The sequence below is a fragment of the Cyclopterus lumpus genome, chromosome 7, assembly GCF_009769545.1.
Source record: "Cyclopterus lumpus isolate fCycLum1 chromosome 7, fCycLum1.pri, whole genome shotgun sequence".
Classification (NCBI taxonomy): Eukaryota; Metazoa; Chordata; class Actinopteri; order Perciformes; family Cyclopteridae; genus Cyclopterus; species Cyclopterus lumpus.
In genome coordinates this window covers 11,654,694-11,667,477 of record NC_046972.1, presented here as the reverse complement: position 1 = coordinate 11,667,477, position 12,784 = coordinate 11,654,694, and the positions used below count along the sequence as shown (strand labels likewise).

Genomic DNA, 12,784 nt, shown 5'->3' with positions numbered 1-12,784 from the left:
CTCCTGCAGAAAGAAACCAGCCCACATCTCCGCCCAGCGGTTTAAAGCAGCTGCGCGAGTCGCTATCAGCCACATTTAGTCTCTAAAAGTGATTCAACATGACAATGAAACTGGCTTACTGGGATATTCGTGGGGTGAGTGCAGCCGTCGACTTTTAATCATAAAGTGGTTTCTGTTGTTGGATTTGAACGGCCGCCGCTAAAGAGCCAACAACCACCGATTTAAGAAACGCGCACCGCGTCACCGCCTTTCAAACTATGTCTCACTTGCTACTAACGTCGACGTCGTACTCCATAACTTCATTATGCTTAGTAAGCATATACGAAGTATCGACAGAGCCTCGCTGATGTTAAATGTTATGTAAGTTAGTTACAGCTGATGGGAAATGTTTTGTATAAAAGTGGCACGTGCTCATGATATAACCTTAGATGCAAGTGGTGCAACAATGTAACGTTAGCTATCTCTAACTGTACAGCTAACATCCTATGATGTCTATATACATTGAAAGTGTAGTTATTATATATGTTTAGCACTTGGGGTTGCATGGAAATAGTTTGCTTTGATAAACTGCATACTTTTTTGTTTTAGCTTTGTCAAGACTTAAAACCTCAATGATTTAAAATTGTATCTCATAACAAAGCAAAACACGATTAAGATACTTAATGATTGCCATCTGAATTACTAACGTAAATAATGTAATTGGCTAATGTATTAATAAATTGAGATTTATGCCAATGTCAATGTGAATCTCAGTCCAAATGTGTTGCTATAGAAGCTAATAAATCGACCAACCCATCATCTGTTATGTGTGTACATGTGCAGCTCGCCCAGCCTGCCCGTCTGCTGCTGGAGTACACTGGCTCTAAGTATGAGAACAAGTTGTACGTCTGTGGCGAAGGTAACTTACCAATTCAGCTTGCAGTTAATCATTTTAACCAACAGAGTGACCAAAGTGTCCATACATCAGACTTGATCATCTAACCCACTTTTCTTTCCCTCACAGCTCCAGACTTTGACAAGAGCTGCTGGTTAGACGAAAAAAGTAAACTTGGAATCGACTTTCCCAATGTAAGTGAGGTTAACTTTTGAGTATTAAAGTATAACGCTGGCAAATAAAAACACAAACTAATAATGGTATTAACATCTCACCATAGCTGCCTTACTTGGAGGATGGAGACAGGAAGATCGTACAGAGCAATGCCATCATGAGATACATTGCTCGTAAACACAATTTGTGTAAGTATTGTGTTTATTCCACTTATTATTATTATTATTATTATTATTATTATTATACATTTTGTTTCATATCCATTCTGAATGTTTGTAAATATAATTTATTTATGTCTGGTCTCCTTTTTTAAAAGAAGGAACCACACAAGTATACACTTGTCAGGTATATCTCAGTCTTTGTTCCTCACTGAATCTGATCACAGGTGGAGAGACCGAGGATGAGAAAGTCCGTGTGGACTTCTTGGAGAACCAGGCGATGGACTTTAGAAACGGCTTTGTGATGCTGTGCTACGCTGACTATGTGAGTACGACATAAAGATTTTAACAACACTGAATGTGTGACTTTACACCTCCAAGACTCCACTTATGCCAACATCACCTCTCTGAAATCAGGACAAGCTGAAGCCGGGGTACCTTCAGAAGCTGCCAGACCTACTGAAGCAGTTCTCCAATTACTTGGGGGGCAGGAAGTGGTTTGCTGGTGATAAGGTATGTAATTCGGCACAGGCATTTTCGAAGCTGCATTACTCTAATTACAAGCAAAGAATGACACGCAATCACATTAATTACATGCATTCGACATATTATGGCCTTTTGAACTAACATTAGAATTTACATTCTGAGTTGTTTTGATAAATATAATTGCGTCTTGTTGCTGTTATTAACTGTCATTTGCTGCTTGGCAGGGAGCTTATATTAATTTATTAGAGTGTTTTTTTATGGAAATGCTGTTGAGTTGATGAGACTGAACCAAGCAGAAAATCTGAGGTGAAAAACCAAATCGATGACCTTGATTGGATCATAGAGCTGAGTGAGAACTGCAAAGCTAGATGACAAATCTAAAGTGAAAGTGGTGATTGTGAGACACACTTGTGTCCTTTTGACTGCTGAGATAAAACAATATAGCTGTGCTGCTATAAAGTCTATTTATTTTTGCTTTTTTTAACATGTTTGTGAATTCAAATTTTTCTTAACAGATCACTTATGTGGACTTCATCATGTACGAGCTGTTGGATCAACACAGGATGTTTCATCCCACGTGCCTGGATGACTTCAAGAACCTCAAAGATCTTTTAGATCGTTTTGAGGTGAGAACACTCACATGTTTGTTTGCTACTCTCAGTGGGTATCAATGTGTTAGATGTGCTGTTTGTGTCAACAGTCAGGAAATATGCACTCTATCAGCTTTTTGTGTTGCTGTGATGGTCTCTGATGTCTGGAGGTAAATGTTGTCTATGTGGCCTTGCAAAGTCATTTTTGTAATGCCTTTTGTATGTTATGTCATTGTAGGCTCTTGAGAAGATTGCTGCCTACATGAAGTCAGACCGATTCATGAAGACTCCTGTCAACAACAAGATGGCCAAGTGGGGAAACAAGAAGGAGTAGAAGACAATGACGCCTTTTGAGAAATGACCATTTTCACAAGTGCAACTGACTCGGTAACCAATAAATAAAGAGAAAAGATTGTTTGTCGTATATCTTTTTTTTTATAAGCTGGTTGTAGGTTTCAAGTCCTTTATTCACGTTTTCCACTTTCCCAAACATGTCTAGTAATCCCTGTATACATTCTTGCAGTACAGACATATGGTAGCTTTCATGGTGGTTTCTGTCTGGCCTTGCATCTGACACAACATCTTGGCTGGATCACTGTATATGTACAGCTGGGGCTCATGACTGTCTCGATGATGTTGCAGTCCTGTATGAGCTGGCTACTCTGTCTCTATGATGTTAAATATTGAGAGTAAACCTGAGTTGACCAGTTCTGATAATGGTAATTAACCTGTACTTTGTATAGAACTTTTCTAGTCTTCTAACCACACTACTTGCCATCATTCACTCGTTCATACACTGTAGGCACAGCTGCAGGAGCAATTTTGGGTTAAGTGTCTTGCCCAAGGATACATCGACATGTGTAGGCGGAGCCAGGGATCGAACCACCAATCCTCTGATTGAAGAATGACACTACTCACCACTGAACCATGAACACAGTTTTAAAGTAGATTGGTCAAAGCTCACAGAAGATTTCTTGCATTACAATTCACTAACTGATAAGAGTGTAAGTAATGGATATGCAATTCCATTCTCCAAACCAATTATCCTATTTAGAGGTGCTGGAGCCGATCCCAGCTGACATTGGGCGAAGGTAGGGTTCACCCTGGACAAGTTACCAGACCATCGCAGGGCACATAGAGACAGACAACCACTCACACCAACGGGCAATTTAGAGTCCAATTAACCTGAGCGGCATGTCTTTGGACTGTGGGAGGAAGCCACATTGACACAGGGAGAACATGCAACGTCCACACAAAAGGCCCGTGGGGGATTGAACCCCAGCCCCTCTTGCTGTGACAGTGCACCACCCTGCAGCCATATATTGATATACCACTTGATGCATTTCTGTGTGACAACATTAACTGTAAGAACCAACACCACAATAGTGATCTCTGCATAATGTATGATAACATTGTGAATTGTTTAAATGGCAGTAAATCATTCTTCCAAAAATGTGTCTAAACTCAATGTTGCAAACCGTATGCACAAGCCAATATGCTAGCACGTACATTTCATATGTGTACAGATAATGTTAAATCAGCTCTCTTTAGAGCCTAATGTACAGCTTACTTGTGGTGCGGTTGCAGTAAAGCGAAAAAGATTCAGGTGGTCATGATGCTTTTAGAATCTTGTTCAAGCTACCAAGATGGACAAGTGCAAGTCATGTTTGTGATGTAAGGTTCCCACCGTTCATGCTGTTGAGGAATTGTATGTACACATTGACTGCATCAAAACATTTAATCATAAAGGCCTTAATAACTGAGCCAACACAAAGTGATACAAGGTATTCTGGTTTTTGGAAACATTGGAACAAATGTCTCTATGTTTTTAAACAGGAGTGACTTTTGAACTGCTATGATTATACCTGCGTATTGGTGTCCTCGTATGTTTTTTTGTTTTTTTGTATGGCCTCATGTGTCGAAGGCTAAAACAGGACGTCCATACGTGCAACCTGGCGTCAATCATCGGTTGCATTGTCACGTGAGATGGATATACCGGTGAGAGCAGCTACCTGCCGAGCGTATTCCTATTCACACACCCTGGAAATGAACCAGGACCGTGCAGACAAAAGAACCGGTCAGTAACTGCCTTATTGTTCACACACTGACTGAAACTAATATTCACAAGGATAATTTAAACGTCTCAGCAGACCAACAGCCAATGGGTTTCGAGCAGGGCTGAGCTGTCTCCCCCTCAACCCGTGACCCCGCCCACCTCCTGCAGAAAGAAACCAGCCCACATCTCCGCCCAGCGGTTTAAAGCAGCTGCGCGAGTCGCTATCAGCCACATTTAGTCTCTAAAAGTGATTCAACATGACAATGAAACTGGCTTACTGGGATATTCGTGGGGTGAGTGCAGCCGTCGACTTTTATTCATAAAGTGGCTCCTGTTGTTGGATTTGAACGGCCGCCGCTAAAGAGCCAACAACCACCGATTTAAGAAACGCGCACCGCGTCACCGCCTTTCAAACTATGTCTCACTTGCTACTAACGTCGACGTCGTACTCCATAACTTCATTATGCTTAGTAAGCATATACGAAGTATCGACAGAGCCTCGCTGATGTTAAATGTTATGTAAGTTAGTTACAGCTGATGGGAAATGTTTTGTATAAAAGTGGCACGTGCTCATGATATAACCTTAGATGCAAGTGGTGCAACAATGTAACGTTAGCTATCTCTAACTGTACAGCTAACATCCTATGATGTCTATATACATTGAAAGTGTAGTTATTATATATGTTTAGCACTTGGGGTTGCATGGAAATAGTTTGCTTTGATAAACTGCATACTTTTTTGTTTTAGCTTTGTCAAGACTTAAAACCTCAATGATTTAAAATTGTATCTCATAACAAAGCAAAACACGATTAAGATACTTAATGATTGCCATCTGAATTACTAACGTAAATAATGTAATTGGCTAATGTATTAATAAATTGAGATTTATGCCAATGTCAATGTGAATCTCAGTCCAAATGTGTTGCTATAGAAGCTAATAAATCGACCAACCCATCATCTGTTATGTGTGTACATGTGCAGCTCGCCCAGCCTGCCCGTCTGCTGCTGGAGTACACTGGCTCTAAGTATGAGAACAAGTTGTACGTCTGTGGCGAAGGTAACTTACCAATTCAGCTTGCAGTTAATCATTTTAACCAACAGAGTGACCAAAGTGTCCATACATCAGACTTGATCATCTAACCCACTTTTCTTTCCCTCACAGCTCCAGACTTTGACAAGAGCTGCTGGTTAGACGAAAAAAGTAAACTTGGAATCGACTTTCCCAATGTAAGTGAGGTTAACTTTTGAGTATTAAAGTATAACGCTGGCAAATAAAAACACAAACTAATAATGGTATTAACATCTCACCATAGCTGCCTTACTTGGAAGATGGAGACAGGAAGATCGTACAGAGCAATGCCATCATGAGATACATTGCTCGTAAACACAATTTGTGTAAGTATTGTGTTTATTCCACTTATCATTATTATTATTATACATTTTGTTTCATATCCATTCTGAATGTTTGTAAATAAAATATTTTATTTATTTTAGTCTCCTTTTTTTTAAAAGAAGGAACCACACAAGTATTACATTACATTACATGTCATTTAGCTGACGCTTTTATCCAAAGCGACTTACAATAAGTGCATTCAACCATGAGTACAAACTCAGAACAACAAGAATCGAGAGTACAATTTCTTCCATAAAGTTAAACTACAAAGTGCTATCAGTAAGAGACATTTAAGTGCTGTTAAAGTGCTACTACAGCTCTACCTTCCCTATTCAAGGTATAGTCGAAAAAGATGTGTTTTTAGTTTGCGACGGAAGGTGTAGAGACTCTGCTGTCCTGATGTCAATGGGGAGCTTGTTCCACCAATGAGGAGCCAGGACGGCAAACAGTCGTGACTTTGAGTGTTTAGCTCGCAGTGACAGAGCTACGATTCGTGCTGCTACCTGCGTTTCAGATTGGGGAAATGCGTGCATCTCAGTCTTTGTTCCTCACTGACTCTGATCACAGGTGGAGAGACCGAGGATGAGAAAGTCCGTGTGGACTTCTTGGAGAACCAGGCGATGGACTTCAGAATCGGCTTTGCGATGATGTGCTATGGTGACTATGTGAGTACGACATAAAGAGCTTAACAATGAGGCTACATCCACACTAATAGGTTTTTGTTTTTGAAATGATTTAGGTGCACACGGCAACATTTGAAACTGTGTGTGTGACGGTGTAAACGGGAAGCACATTTTCAACAAACAGCAGTTGGTTTAGTTGCAGAAAATACTGCGACGGAAAAACGTCAGTGGCAAAAAGAGGGACGAGAAATTTCTTTGCTTGGACTGACAACGAGGTCAAACTGTTGCTGGTAGACCTGGCTGTTTGTTCACGGCCCTACCCCATAACCAAACAGGGAAGGACACGTCATGACTGCTAAGACCCAATCAAGTAGTGAACGCAGGTGTCTGCGTCATTAAATCTTTTTATTTCAGCCTCAAGGTCCAGATAGCAGGTGATTGATTCCCAACTTCTCTGTTTACACCTGTCCACTCCAGAGTTTTCAAATTCCTCCGTTCCTCCGTTTTCGGTGCCCTAAAACTCTGGCGTAGTGTGGACGCTCGGTGTAAATGTAGCAAAAGATATGCGTTTTAAAATGGAAACCTAGTAGTGTGGACATGGCCTGAATGTGACTTTACGCCTCCAAATCTCCACTTATGCCAACATCACCTCTCTGAAATCAGGACAAGCTGAAGCCGGGGTACCTTCAGAAGCTGCCAGAACTACTGAAGCAGTTCTCCAATTACTTGGGGGGCAGGAAGTGGTTTGCTGGTGATAAGGTATGTAATTCGGCCATTAAGTATGCTTCATATGTTGGGTTGTGGCACAGACATTGTCGAAGCTGCATTACTCTAATTACAAGCAAAGAATGACACGCAATCACATTAATTACATGCATTTGACATATTATGGACTTTTGAACTAACATTAGAATTTACATTCTGAGTTTTGATAAATATAATTGCGTCTTGAGCTGCTGTATGGTTATTAACTGTCATTTGATGCTGGGTAGGTACAGCTTATATTAATTTATTAGAGACACACTTGCGTCATTTGACTGTGCTCAGATAAAACTATTTGTGCAGCTATAAAGTCTATTTATTTGGCTTTTTAACATTTTTGTGAATTCTAATTTCTTCATAACAGATCACTTATGTGGACTTCATCATGTACGAGCTATTGGATCACCAAAGGATGTTTCATCCCACGTGCCTGGATGACTTCAAGAACCTCAAAGATCTTTTAGACCGTTTTGAGGTGAGAACACTCACATGTTTGTTTGCTACTCTCAGTGGGTATCAATGTGCTGTTTGTGTCAACAGTCAGGAAATATGCACTCTAGCAGCTTTTTGTGTTGCTGTGATGGTCTCTGATGTCTATGTGGCCTTTCAAAGTCATTTTTGTAATGCCTTTTGTATGTTATGTCATTGTAGGCTCTTGAGAAGATTGCTGCCTACATGAAGTCAGACCGATTCATGAAGACTCCTGTCAACAACAAGATGGCCAAGTGGGGAAACAAGAAGGAGTAGAAGACGATGACTCCTTTTTGAGAAATGACCATTTTCACAAGCGCAACTGAGTCGGTAACCAATAAATAAAGAGAAAAGATTGTTTTTCGTATTTTCTTTTATTAGCTGCTTGTGTAGGTTTCAAGTCCTTTAATCACATTTTACACTTTTCCAAACATGTATATGCCTGTTGTAAGAACCATTTTTAGTTGAATCAAATGTGTCAAAAGAAACCCAAGTTTGTCTTTATTTAGATAATTAGAAACTTGAGTTAAAGCACTTTGTTTACTAGTCACATTTTGATTATTCTTTTTGAAGGATTAAAGCAAATTTAGAGACTCTTTCAACTTGAGAAAGCATCAATTTAAAGATGTCATTTTCAACCTGGACCTATTTTCCCACGTCTTTTGGTCTGACTTATTGGGCAACCGTTTTTTACTTTGTCCAGTATTGAGGAAGAGCGCTGTAGAACTGTAATCCTATCGGGGAAAGCTAGCATCCACTGAAAGTGCTTTAGTTTGCCATTGACCGGTTCTGATAGTTGTGACAACATTATGGAAAGAGTTGCTCAAGCAGTCTTGTTCTCAAATCTCGTAAGGTGACATGTTGCCAGAAGACAACGCGAGGTGAGTGGCAGCCAGGCAGAGTATGTTCAAAGTTATGGCTGAATAATATGATTTGACAATGTGGATTAGGTATTTGAAATTGAGGGCTGCAAGTATTTATTTTATCTACAGTATAAGCTATTTTATATATAACCAAGAACTCCAACAAATTGAACAACGGGCAGAGTTGCGTGAACCAGCTGCCACAAGGCCGCAAAGCTCTGGAGAGTTCCTGTAGATGCTGAGACCCGATGAGGAACAATGCTGTAAAGAGTGGGATCTGCTGAGGCTCGATATTCAAATTTCAGGACAAGACTTCTTCTTGAGTGGGACTTGGACATAACAAACCGACCAGACCAAGAAAAGCAAGGGAACATGTTTTTGTTGTCAAACATTTAAAACAACAATATGAGCCTGACGGGGGCCAAAACAAGCACTTTTAGTGACTCGGTTATCCCTCAATACTGGTAACAATTAAAGAAATTGGCCCATTAGTCACACACACAAACATGAAAAAATAGAGTCCAAGTTGGAAAAATACTTAATGCAGTATAACTGAATGGACTATTTTTACAGTACGTAACGGTAAATGCAGCTGTTAAATATGAAAAATGTTGTTGAATTGAGCAAAATGTCTACATGCATATTTAGTTTTACTCCGTTAGGAAAACTGCTAAATGTTGCTTAAAATAACGAGAAGTACACGATAAGTTAATTGCAGTAATAATTCAAGTATTGCTGCTGGTGATAAATTATATGAGTTTCATTCGGCAAAAGCTCTTTCCCTTAAATAACAAATGCTAAGCGCCAAGAATTTAAGACTATAGGGATAAATTAGACACAATAAATCTGAGGATGAAAACTAACTGAAGAGCTGCGGGTCGTTAGTAGCGGCCGTTGTACAGGCCTGAGGGTTCACTGGCGAGCTGTAGGAAACAGGATAAAACATTACAGATGTGCTACAGCTGGATGTTAGACTGTGCGTATCACGTGACACACTACTTACCGCAATGGCTGATTTAATGGCCTGCAGCTGGAAGAAGACCTTGCCTCCTTCCTCGGGACACACCATCCTAATCTCATCCTTGGTCATCCCCAGAAAAAGTTTACCATTCAGCACCCCGAGGCTGGTCACTGTGCTGCGGATGAAAAGACACAGAATATCTGGCTTTAGCTGCAAGTCAGATTTACAGTACAAACTTGTTAAAGCTCCCAGCCGGTCTGTGCATGATTTCACTCACATTTTGGAGAAACCTTTGTACTGCAGCCAAGCTTTGACCTCTGTGGGTGTGGAGGTCATGTCCAGAGTCACAGGCCCGCGATTGTCCCGCTGTTGGGCAGAGAGAACAAAGGGAGGGAATGAAGTCACATGGGAAAAAACATTGGTTCCTCAGCCGCGTTACGTGTCACTTAGCTCACCGGTAGATCTTCCATGGGCCCCTCGCGCTTCATCGGCTCCAGAACATTCTGAGCAACATGGCCTTCCTCGTCGCGGGCGTTGCGAACAAGCCACCATTGTTTGGATTTCTGAACCACCTGTAAAAAGCCCAAAGAACATGTTGATACTGGCAGTAATGATTGTGACTGTTGTAAACAGCTTGATCAAACTGTTACTGACAACAAGGCTGTATCCAGAGTAATCTAGTATAGAAGTTCAGCAACTGCTTGCAGTGGGCAGTGGTGGAATGTAACTAATACACGGTTCTCACAGGGAACCAACGCCACAAACACAAGATGACCCTGATAGAACAATTTTCCTGATGGTGGCAGATCAATCTACAGGCACAAACAGTAAACTGCATCAAACATGCTTGATATGAGAACACTTTCACTTGTTTTTTTTATCTACATCTACAAGCAATCTTTGCATTATATTGGACAAGACAAGCACTTATATTTATAATATACTTGTACTTGTACAGTGAAGAAGGTTATTGTACCATATTACTCATCTTACCTGAACAACATCACCTTTCATAATGCTCAACTCTCGGTTGTTCCTGGCCGTGAAGTCGTAAATGACTCGCATGTACAGGGGTGGCTCACGGGGGCCGTCGGGTGTGAAGTGCTGGCTGTCGCTCCTGCTCATTGGACCGCTCTGATAAGGGAGTGAGGAAGGCATGCTTGTGGGGGCAGGCGGCTGCCAGCCATCATAGAACTGTGGGATGTAAAATGGGACGTCATCATCCGGCCATCTAGAGCTACGAGATGATCGATAAGAGGGGAGGAAACTGTCAGTCAAGTTATAAAAGAGAAGGACGGATCTAAAGCTGAAGTGACCTCTTAACTTGACTTCAAGCAACTTTGCTTTTAATGAGCTTTTTCAGACATCTGTGAATGATTACTGAGATCATTCAAGCATGAGCAACAAAAACACCAGTACTCAGGTACTTTTAAGGGGTTTTGATGACTAAATGTTTTGGCACCACTTTTATATTGGTGGACCCTTCATGAAGAGTTTATAAGATAAAACTATAAGAATTTTGACATTTTGGGAAACATGCTTATTTGCATTCTCGCCAAGAAGGAATTGATACCACTCAAGTCTGCGTGGTAAACATGGAGCTGGTGCCAGCCGATGCTTAGCTTAGCACAAAGACTAGAAACAGGAAAACAAATGGCTTGCACAAAGTTGAAATAATTAAATTTATTCGTTTCTCTCTAAAATGCAGCTGTGGTCAAACAGCCTATTGGAGTGGTGTTCCTGACAAACTAGCAATATAAAAAGAATAAGTGTAAGTGACGTGCTGGAGGGAAGTTAAACACGAGCCAGAGGGATCTTCACAACTTGACAACTTAAGCAACTAAAGCATTTGTAAATTAAACACATATGTCCCCTGACTGTATTTCCTTTGACCAAACCTAAAACTTAAAACTGAAATTAGCAGTAGTTTCAATTCACTCCTGTCTATCACGTTTTCTACAGCACATGACTGAAGCATTAACTCTGACCTGTATTTACACACACTACGCCCAGGTTTGGGTGTGTCGGGGCAGGTGACACTTACAATCAGAGGGCTATATATGTGACGGTAGCAAGCTTAATAAAGAAAGACTTGTGTAAGTGTGTGAGGGTTATAGAGGCCTCTCTACCTGGGGAAGTTCCAGCTGTCTCCCAGAGACCTCCACAGGAGGTCTTCCTCCGGGTCTACGACCTGACTCAGCAGCTGCAGGGCCGCCTCCGTCAGCAGCGGTGAGACAACAGTGGGAGGAAGGTCTGCAGAATACTGAGGCAGTATCTGTGGAAAGGTGAAGGAAGTATCAACTGGTGTGCCTTGAAAGTAGACTCGTCCAGTGAAAAATACGTTTGAGAAGAGCGTACCATGCCTAGACTAGTGAAGAAGATGTGGACAAAGTCAGGAGCAGTCGGGCTGCTTAGTGTCCCCTGCAGCTGGCCCTGGAATACAAAGAGCTTTTTAATCACACTCCACTGCTTTCTGCTGCAATCACACTCGAGTCAACACGCGAGAGCGTTCACACACAATACTTCCGAAACCACCGTTCAATTTATAAGCTTTGGAGATATTTACCAGAAGATTGAAGCCATACTTGACTTTATGAAGATAGGAGACATATTCCTCCCAGAGTGGCAGACTGAAAGCAGGTGCTTCAAGAGAAGGAAAAGAACTGTATCAGACCCAAACATCTGTGCTGTTTGCATGACAGCACCTATAGGAGGTCACTTCTCCAGTAATTACTTCCAGAAAAAGATGTGTTGAAAAGAGAAACAGGAAGAAAAAAAGGATATTACCATTGTTCTTTGGTTTTTTCTTCATTTTAAATGCCTTCTTTTTCTTCGTGTCCTCTTGTGGTAAAGCAGATGCATTTGCTGCAGCAGACACTTTGTCCATGAAGATCTCCAAATCATTTATCACGTGGTTTAAAATGTCCTGTGAAAAGGAGCAGATGCATGACACAAATCATTCAGGTGCGTGTAGTAGCTAAATGTGTCATGTTTTCCTTGAGATGAGAGAAATGATTAGACGTCTATGATCATTTATCACTGGTATAATCCACTACCTATAATTCATGACTAATGTACTGACTGTGTTCCTCTCTGTGTCCGTTTGCACAGCGACCTCGGAGCTAATATGTAATTCATGAAGATCAGCATGGTGCATCGTTGCTTCTTGTGGGGCGTCAAAATGTGGAGGCGGCATATTTTCTACAAGGCAACAAAATGTATTGTTTGAAGACGAAACATCAATACACAGTATAAAACATACTGGATACTTTCTTGCTGAGCACATCTTATTTGCACAGAACACATCCATAAACCTTGAATTAAAGCGTTTCTTTTCCATGAAGAAAGCTATTTTCTTAATATGCTTTCAGTG

At 41.0% G+C, this 12,784-nt stretch overlaps 3 protein-coding genes across 3 annotated transcripts in view; 2 read left to right on the top strand and 1 right to left on the bottom strand.

The window, feature by feature from the left end:
• Positions 1 to 2,699, top strand: LOC117733409 (glutathione S-transferase Mu 3-like). Its single transcript, XM_034537039.1, has 8 exons — positions 1 to 134; positions 823 to 898; positions 1,004 to 1,068; positions 1,155 to 1,236; positions 1,434 to 1,531; positions 1,624 to 1,719; positions 2,208 to 2,318; positions 2,521 to 2,699. Exons 1-8 carry the CDS (start codon positions 99 to 101, stop codon positions 2,614 to 2,616), a joined length of 660 nt encoding a protein of 219 aa, XP_034392930.1. The 5' UTR covers positions 1 to 98; the 3' UTR covers positions 2,617 to 2,699.
• Positions 2,700 to 4,497: 1,798 nt separating this feature from the next.
• Positions 4,498 to 7,967, top strand: LOC117733328 (glutathione S-transferase Mu 3-like). The gene is made up of 8 exons (XM_034536892.1): positions 4,498 to 4,631; positions 5,320 to 5,395; positions 5,501 to 5,565; positions 5,652 to 5,733; positions 6,299 to 6,396; positions 7,018 to 7,113; positions 7,481 to 7,591; positions 7,768 to 7,967. Exons 1-8 carry the CDS (start codon positions 4,596 to 4,598, stop codon positions 7,861 to 7,863), a joined length of 660 nt encoding a protein of 219 aa, XP_034392783.1. The 5' UTR covers positions 4,498 to 4,595; the 3' UTR covers positions 7,864 to 7,967.
• eps8l3b (EPS8-like 3b) overlaps positions 7,967 to 12,784 on the bottom strand; it is a 19,509-nt gene continuing 14,691 nt past the window's right edge. Inside the window, exons 10-19 of the mRNA XM_034536883.1 lie at positions 12,494 to 12,612; positions 12,199 to 12,337; positions 11,978 to 12,054; positions 11,770 to 11,844; positions 11,541 to 11,686; positions 10,405 to 10,648; positions 9,867 to 9,983; positions 9,689 to 9,777; positions 9,454 to 9,586; positions 7,967 to 9,373 (exon numbers count right to left, since the gene is read on the bottom strand). Coding sequence (XP_034392774.1) covers positions 9,332 to 9,373; positions 9,454 to 9,586; positions 9,689 to 9,777; positions 9,867 to 9,983; positions 10,405 to 10,648; positions 11,541 to 11,686; positions 11,770 to 11,844; positions 11,978 to 12,054; positions 12,199 to 12,337; positions 12,494 to 12,612 — 1,181 coding nt within the window. The 3' untranslated portion in view covers positions 7,967 to 9,331. The remainder of the gene's footprint in view (positions 9,374 to 9,453; positions 9,587 to 9,688; positions 9,778 to 9,866; positions 9,984 to 10,404; positions 10,649 to 11,540; positions 11,687 to 11,769; positions 11,845 to 11,977; positions 12,055 to 12,198; positions 12,338 to 12,493; positions 12,613 to 12,784) is intronic.

Excerpts from the sequence above, each read along its gene's own strand:
- LOC117733409 (XM_034537039.1), top strand. The coding sequence starts at position 99 with ATGACAATGAAACTGGCTTACTGGGATATTCGTGGG. Across the intron at positions 1,069-1,154 it reads TTGGAATCGACTTTCCCAAT|CTGCCTTACTTGGAGGATGG; the intron begins GTAAGTGAGGTT and ends ATCTCACCATAG. Across the intron at positions 1,237-1,433 it reads TGCTCGTAAACACAATTTGT|GTGGAGAGACCGAGGATGAG; the intron begins GTAAGTATTGTG and ends ATCTGATCACAG.
- LOC117733328 (XM_034536892.1), top strand. The coding sequence starts at position 4,596 with ATGACAATGAAACTGGCTTACTGGGATATTCGTGGG. Across the intron at positions 5,566-5,651 it reads TTGGAATCGACTTTCCCAAT|CTGCCTTACTTGGAAGATGG; the intron begins GTAAGTGAGGTT and ends ATCTCACCATAG. Across the intron at positions 6,397-7,017 it reads TGATGTGCTATGGTGACTAT|GACAAGCTGAAGCCGGGGTA; the intron begins GTGAGTACGACA and ends CTCTGAAATCAG.